Source organism: Anopheles gambiae, chromosome X (genome assembly GCF_943734735.2).
Source record: "Anopheles gambiae chromosome X, idAnoGambNW_F1_1, whole genome shotgun sequence".
Classification (NCBI taxonomy): Eukaryota; Metazoa; Arthropoda; class Insecta; order Diptera; family Culicidae; genus Anopheles; species Anopheles gambiae.
In genome coordinates, this window is record NC_064600.1 from 10,069,626 (window position 1) to 10,077,195 (window position 7,570).

The following is a 7,570-nucleotide window of genomic DNA, read 5'->3' on the forward strand; positions in this document are numbered from 1 at the left end:
GCTTAGATTCATGAATCATTCTTGCTTCATGAATCTTTGAAGACTCGCAAATTTTAACATATTTAAGACTCCTTGGAGATTTGTGAATGTTTAGAGATTCGAGATTTGTATCACTCTTCGCTTAAGATTGATATGAAAGAAACCCAACACTAGACTAAACTCCCCCTTTAACCCTTCGACCTTCCCCCCCCCCCATGCATCCGATCAAATATCCGAAAGGTTTGGTGGTTTCTCCAGCTGCAAAGATGACCGCCCATTTGCGTTTGTCTCATTTTCCCCATTTATTTTTGGTGCAAGATTAATAGATTAACATTATAACATCTTCTTAACATACGATGCTCTAGGCTCGAGATTGCGTAATCGAGAGATAGAGTGTGTGTGAGAGAGAGAGAGACTTTCTTTTCCGTGTGTTGGCTGTCCAAGGGCATCGGTCTCTCTCTCTCTCTCTCTCTCTTTCTCTCTCTCTCTCTCTCACACACACACACTCACGAAGAAGGGCCGGAAACGGGTAAAGTGGTTTTTGTTGTGCTAATACTAGAGGCTTCACTTAACAAAAAAAACAAAAATACATTTAAAAATAACCGCCCAATAACCCCTCTTAAAGGCATGTTTTTTTTTGTTTGTTTCTAGATTTAGTTTCTAGAACAGTCGATTAGACGTTGGGCAGATGTTCGACCTCTACCGCTTGCAACAAACCGTGTCAACGTGTTAGTTTGTGTGATGCGTGTATGTGTTTTTCTTCTCTTAACAAAAAAAAGCAAAGAAAAACGTGCTCTTGTGGTGCTGAATAAAATCCAATACATATCGGGTGCCAACAAAATACAATGTAAAATAATTATTACGCTAAAAAGAAAAAAGAAATGGACAACACTTAATGAACGGGGGACGGACAACACAAAGCACACCAATGGGGCAAAATTAATTTTGTTTTGTGAAGGGCAGGGAGCAGCGGAAGAGATTAGCATTAAATGCACGTACAAATACTAGGCAGGCCGTCCGTTTTCCTTTGGCGGGCAAAAGCCGACTAACAAAAACGCTCTCACAAGAACAAAAATGAGAACGAAAAAACAGTTTTAAACAGTTTCTAAACATGAAACATTATTGCGCTTACATTCTGGGGTAATTATTTTTGTTTATAGATAGAGTTTCCCCCTTCCCACTGCCTTTGCTTGTAAATAACACTAAACGGAATCTATTCCACACACACACAAAAAGAAAAAAAAGAAAAACAAAACTTCATCACGATAAGACTTCGCAGAGTTCGGTCAGGGGATATAATGGGGAAATGAAAGCTACTCCCCTTTCTTTTCGTTTGCTTCTCATCCCCCACTGCACATCAAAACAATCGAGCACTGCGGTGTGTGTTTCCTTTGCCCTCTTCTCTCGTCCGGGTAGCAGCAAGAGATTCGTGTGCAGACGACGGACGACTCACAGCTCGCTCACGGCGTTGCTCTTCGCTTGCGAAGTTGCATCCAGATCCAGCGGGTGGGAATCGTCGGTGGCCGCTAGTGCCTGTCGCTGCTGTTGCTGCTGCTGCTGCTGCTGCTGGTGCCGATTGCGCTGCAGCCGCTGGGGCTGATTGCTGGCGAGGTGGGAAAACTCGTTCATCACCGCGACGTAGGTCGAGTCGCCGCCGGCGTACGCTTCCCCGTCCTCGCCGGACCCGATCTCGTCGTTCAGCAGCGTCAGCCGGAGCAGCGTCACGATGTCCGCGTCCTCCTTCTCGACCGCCACATCGATCGGGCGGCGCCCGTCCACGTCCGCGATGTCGTAGCGCGCCTTGTGCTTGAGCAGCAGGTAGGCCTGCGCCGCCGAACCCTGCTCGGCGGCCAGGTGCAGCGGCGTGCGGCCGTACCGGTCGGTCGCATTGATCGCGGCCCCGTTCAGCAGCAGAAACTCGCACGACATGACCGAGCCGGACAGGATGGCGGCGTGCAGCGGCGTCCGGTCGGCGTCGTGCGGGTTCGCCCAGCTCTTGTCCGCGCCGAGCGCCAGCGCCTGGCTCATCACGGGCAGATTGTGGCCGCTCGCCGCCTTGTACAGCAGATAGTTCGGCGACAGCCGCTCCAGCTCCTCGCACTCCATGATCGCGTTGTCCTCCTCGCCGCTCGTGGACTCCTGGTCCGAGTTGAGCAGCAGCAGATCCTCGTCCGGCAGGTTGTGATCGTCGGTGAGGATGTTATCGCCGATCAGCAGTATGTCGGCGAACTGCTTCGGCACCCGGGCCAGCACGTCCTTCTCGTCCGCGTCCGGGCAGCTTTTCGCGCCCGACGCTCCACCCGCCCCCTCTCCCTCCTCTCCCTCCTCCTCGTCCGGCTCGGAATCGCCATCGAGATCGGTCACGGGCAGCCGGGAGGACGCCTGTTCATACGCTTCATCTCCCTCCTCCTCCTCCTCCTGCTCCTGCACTACCCCGCCGCCGCCGCTGCCGCCGCCCTTCCTTGGCGCATTGGTGCGGCGGAGCAGCTGGCGGTAGCTGCGCCGGCGCAGCTTCTTGATGCTCCACTTCTCCGGAAACTTGGAGCTGTCCGCCCCGAGGCTCTTGAACGATAGCGACGAGGACGAGGTGCTGCTGTCCTCCGGCCCGGCCGCCGCCGCCCCGCTGCCGAGCCCGCCGAGCGGCACCACGAACTGGCGGTCGATGTACTTCGCCCGGATCCAGGCCTCGCGCACCGCGATCTCGCAGTTGTCGGTCGCCCGATCGAACCGGGCGAGCCGGGCCGCGTTGCCCTCGTACACCCGGTTGATCACGTCGTTGCCGAGCTCGATCATGACGCGCAGTATCTCCGGCTCCCACACGTCCAGCGTGAGCGACCGGACCTTGCTGTAGTGCACGCCGAGGCTGCGGTGCACGCCCGAGCACGCGATGCACAGCGTGATGCCGAGGTTGATCGAGGCCCAGCGCGGATCGGCATTGCCACAGTCGGCGCACCGCGAGTTGCCGGGTATTTTCAGCATCTGCGTCCAGTTGCTGCGAAGCGGAAGGAGAGGACAAGAGAGGTGAGCGTCACTGCGGTCATCAAGCGGTGAGCGCATGCCAACTTACATCTTCTTGAAGCCCTTGCGCGAACCGTCCGAAGCGCGGCCCGTGCCGGCACGCTCTCGGCCGCTGGCGTCCGTGCGCCCATCGCCCGGCCGGCCACTGTCGGATGCCGCCGCCGCGCCACTGCCACCGGGGCCGCCGACACCGCCGCCCGGGCCGCCGCCCGCCGCCAGCCCGCGCATGTCACTGCTGTACCCGCTGTTGTGCTGAATTGCCGAATCGATGCCCTTCTGCAGTGCCTTGATCCATGCGCTCATCATCGCTTCCGAGTCGGCCTGCAGTATGTGCGATCTGGAAAGCGGAATTTGGGAAGAGCACAAAGCCATTAGGTGGTGGGTGACAGTTCTTGGTGATGTATTGAAAATCATGTGTAAGAACTGAAATATAATTATTATGCAAATACGCCATTTGACAACTGTTGAAAAACATCTAGGAGGTGATCAATAATGATGTGCACATTCCTAAGTGACTTGGGTGATAACCCTGTAATGTTTGAGCCATTGAGGCTTTTGTAATATTTTGAGTACCTACAAACATTTTTGGGAACTGGCAAGCGAGAGGGGGTCATAGAGCAGCGATATTGTGCTCTTGCTTTGTAGTTTTAACTGATCACACTTTTGCACACTCGGTTGCTGATCCTCGACTGTTAAATCTGTATAATATCATTATTTATATTGCTTCATGCTATTAACCAATTATTTAATTTCTAAAATTTTGTAATGTAATACTTTAAGTGCAAAAAAGCGCTTGCTCCTGGCCTGCGGATCTCGATCATTTACTAAATTTGGTCCTTCGATCTCTATAGTTTGCCGTCCGCTGATCTAGAGCTACGCACTGATATTACAGGGTTTTGCAGATCATTTTTCAATGTGCACATAATTATTCACCGCATCTAAGATTTTTTTCAACAGCTGTCAAATTGTGTATTTGCTTCAAAATGAAATTTCAATTTCAACACATGATTTTCAACATATAAGAAAGAACTGTCAACCTCAGTCCAGACTGAGTCGTGTTGAACATCATGTTGAAGAAATTAAAAATTATTATTTAATTTTTACAGTCCAATCTCCTATGTGCACAGCATTACTCACCACTTGCAAGATGTTTTTCAACAGTTCTCACGTGCTATGTTTGCATCGCAATAAAATTTCAATCCTGCCACATAAATTTCAACACACCACAAAGAACTGTCAAACTCAGTCCAGTTTGTTGATTTGTTGAAAATCATGCGAAAGAACTGGAAAATATTTGAGATGCAATTATAGCATTTGACAGCTGTCGAAAAACATCTTGCAAGCAATGAAAAATGTTGTTGACATTGGAAATTGACTAGGAAAATCCTGTATGAGGGAAATGAAGTATCAGAGTGATGTGGAATAACATTTTGCACGCAGTGAAAAACAATGTTTACATTCGAAAGTGACTTGGAAGCCTCTGTAATCTCGGACCACTTACAGGGTTTCCTAAGTCACTGCGCATAACTCCGTGCGCATAATTACACACCGCCTCCAAGATGTTTTTCAACAGCAGGTGCTTTTGCATCAAAATAAAATTTAAATTCTTACACATGATTTTCAACACACCTTGAGACTTGTTGAAAATCATTTTGAAGAAGTGTAACATTATTTTGATGAAAATACAACATTTGACAGCTGTCGAAAAACATACCGCAAGCAATGAAAAATGTTGAAGACCTTGGAAAATGACTCGGAAAACCCTGTATAACTGTTGTTCGTGTCATTAAATCTACAAAACAAAAAATATTCCCAGCGCTTACTTGGTCGGTGAGATGACCTCGAAGCAGTAGCGCCGGTCGGAGTCGGCCAGCTGGCGCACGGTGCAGAGCCGCAGGTCCTCCTCCATCACGGTCGGCAGCTCCTCGCCGGTGCGCTTCCGGTAGAACAGCTGATTGTCGCGCATGCAGAACCACCGCCGGTTCCACGTCTTGAACGCGTTCGAGGTGCGCTTGAACAGGTAGCCCTCCATGTAGCTTGGTGTGCGGGCGCCACCGTCACTACCGACGCCGCCGCCGCCGCCGCCGCCACTTTCGCCACCGGCCTCCACACCCGGCCTATGCTCACTGGCTCCTGCTCCACTACCGCCACCACCAGCAGCACCGCTCGCATCTGCTCCTCCCCCGTCTCCGTCCGAGCGGGGCTCGTTCACGCACGTGTGCCGGTTCTGCATCTGCTTGTCCAGCACGCCGTACTCGGACCGCATCACGCCAATCTCCTCGTCCAGGCTCTTGAAGAACGTCCCGTAGTCCTCGCACAGGTCCGACCCCTGGTGGAAGTAGGTGCTGCACGCCTGCAGGTAGCTCAGCAGCGTGCCCAGTATCTCGTGCCGCTTGCGGTTCTGCAGCAGCGTGATGTAGTTGACGTAGTCGAGCGCGGTATGGTTGAAGCACGTCTTCGACGCGGACAGCACGTTCTCCGCGTCGAGCACGTCGGCGGGCCGGTTCCGGCTGACCTGGGAATTTTTGTAGACGGCCGCGTCCAAATTTTCCGACACCTTGTTAAAGATCTGCCGGTACTCCTTCACCTCGCGGATGTCGCGCCGCAGAAAGCCGGTCAGATTCTTCAGCACGGTCCGGTTCGCCTGGTCGAGCAGCGTCGTGTGGTACCGGTTCATCTCCTGCAGCAGCTGGATCAGCTGGGCGAGCGCGTTGGTCGAGTTCTTGCTGTCCTGGAAGTGCTTCTGCAGATCCCAGAGCGAGGTCGCGAACGTGCTCTGGTGCCGGATGTACTCCTTGCCGCTGTCCACTGCCGCGCTGCACGCTTTGATGATTTTCTCCAGCTTCGATTCCAGGTGCTCGATCTCGGACTCCTCCTGCTCGAGCCGTAACCTAATGGGAAGGGGAAAACGAGTTGAGTCGAAGCAGTTTTTGGGGGGGTGACGGTTTGCGGAATTTGCCGATTGTCTGGAAGAGCCTCACCGAAACTTGGGCGAATCCTTGAGGCACTCGCCAAAATCAATCTTGCACTGTGCCATGGCGGGGGCAGCGTTGGGCGGGCCACTATGCGCACGCAGGTTTGATCGTTGTGGCGCGCGGCGCCAGTTTTGAATGACGAACGAGTTGACACGGTGCGGTTGCGGGCGGGGGGAGGGTTTCGCGTTGCAAACGTGTTGCAGTGTGGGGCTGAAAATGAAGAAGAAGAAAAAAAAAACAGAACAAAAAATGAACAATGTGAAAGTGAAGTTTCGCTTGCAGAAAAAAAAAACACAAAATCATCGATCCCTTCCCCCTCCCGGTAACCGGAAATAATCCACTCGCCACGTTTTGGAATTGTAACAAGGGGAGAAAGGTGGCGGGGGTGGGGGGTGGGATGTAAGATACACCACTACAAAAAGCTTTCCAACTTTCGTTTTCACCTTTTTCACTGTAGACAAGGGGGGGGGGAGTGGTCTAAGCGCTCTGTCACTTCGATCGACGGACCGTTCCGATCGGTTGGCGGTCGAGCGCGCGCGTGTGTGCGTGGTACGAATGGTGGGGGAAAACGTGTACGATAGAAAGAGACAGCAGACAGTGAAGAATACGGAAGAGCGAAAAGTGCACATACTGTGTTACTCACCATCCAGCAAGGCGTCCGCAGGCCACCGATAAGCGATATCAGTTCGGAGGGGGGGGGGGGGGGTTGGGGAGGTTCTTTGCGAGCCGGAAGTCGTGGCGTTCCGCGACCGACTGGAGTTGTCTCGAGAAGTGCACCCTGTGCTTACTACTGCTGTGTGTGAGTGTTTTGGATCGCTTACGAAAACATGCTGTCATCAAGCGACTAATGCACTTCTCGTGCTAATGACTAACGCCTGGGGACCACTGCCAGCGAGACACAGCTCCCAACGCGCCCAAGAGCCGTTTGTTGACTTTGTTGCCGACGCTTCCGATGCGGGGAAGACGTTCAGCTCAAGGAATGCAACCAAACTAACACACAGTGGGACCGCAGCAGGGCACACCCTCCGTCCGAAACCGTCTGACTAACGCAGCAACACACACACACACATACGGGTGTGTGTGTGTATATCAAAGTCATCCGTCACCTCCAGCCAAGATCGATCCGATCGTGTCTCGTCGTCGCCACCAAAGCGGAACCGAGCCCGGGGCGGAATCGATCGCTCCGGGAAATTCGGGCAGAGCGTCCTAACTTACATGCAAACGCACAGAGGGAAAACGAATCACACACACTCACACACGCACAAAAAAAAACACAAACAAAACACAAACAAAACACTGGCACGCACGCACGCACGGCGTACTTCACGGGGAATGGGGTTGGTATTGTGTTTTGCATGGAACGGTTTGCACTGGCTGCCTAGGTGTCGAGGTGGGGGAAAAGGGAGACGACACACACAGACACACACACATTTGGGGGAATTGCGTTTTGCTACAACTGACAGCAAGGCTTCGCAAGCAAGAGCACGAGCACGATACGGTTTGGGCGAGAGCGAGACACACGCAGGGCAGCTGACAGTCCCATTCGGTGTGTATGCGTTTATCGTACGTTTGTGCCACACTTGCACAATGGTGCCGAA

At 52.6% G+C, this 7,570-nt stretch overlaps 1 protein-coding gene across 3 annotated transcripts; it reads right to left on the reverse strand.

The window, feature by feature from the left end:
• Nucleotides 1–256: 256 nt before the first annotated feature.
• Nucleotides 257–7,556, reverse strand: LOC1271660 (arf-GAP with coiled-coil, ANK repeat and PH domain-containing protein 2). 3 transcript variants are annotated; one of them, XM_061652860.1, is made up of 5 exons: nucleotides 6,616–7,556; nucleotides 5,979–6,182; nucleotides 4,821–5,888; nucleotides 3,047–3,334; nucleotides 257–2,971 (listed from the first exon to the last, which is right to left on the reverse strand). In XM_061652860.1, the coding sequence occupies exons 2-5, from the start codon at nucleotides 6,032–6,034 to the stop codon at nucleotides 1,429–1,431; spliced, it is 2,955 nt and encodes a 984-aa protein (XP_061508844.1). In that variant the 5' UTR covers nucleotides 6,035–6,182; nucleotides 6,616–7,556; the 3' UTR covers nucleotides 257–1,428. The 3 variants fall into 3 exon arrangements, with proteins under 3 accessions (XP_061508844.1, XP_061508913.1, XP_061508940.1); XM_061652929.1 differs by having other exon boundaries at nucleotides 6,416–7,556; XM_061652956.1 differs by having other exon boundaries at nucleotides 7,188–7,531.
• Nucleotides 7,557–7,570: the final 14 nt, after the last annotated feature.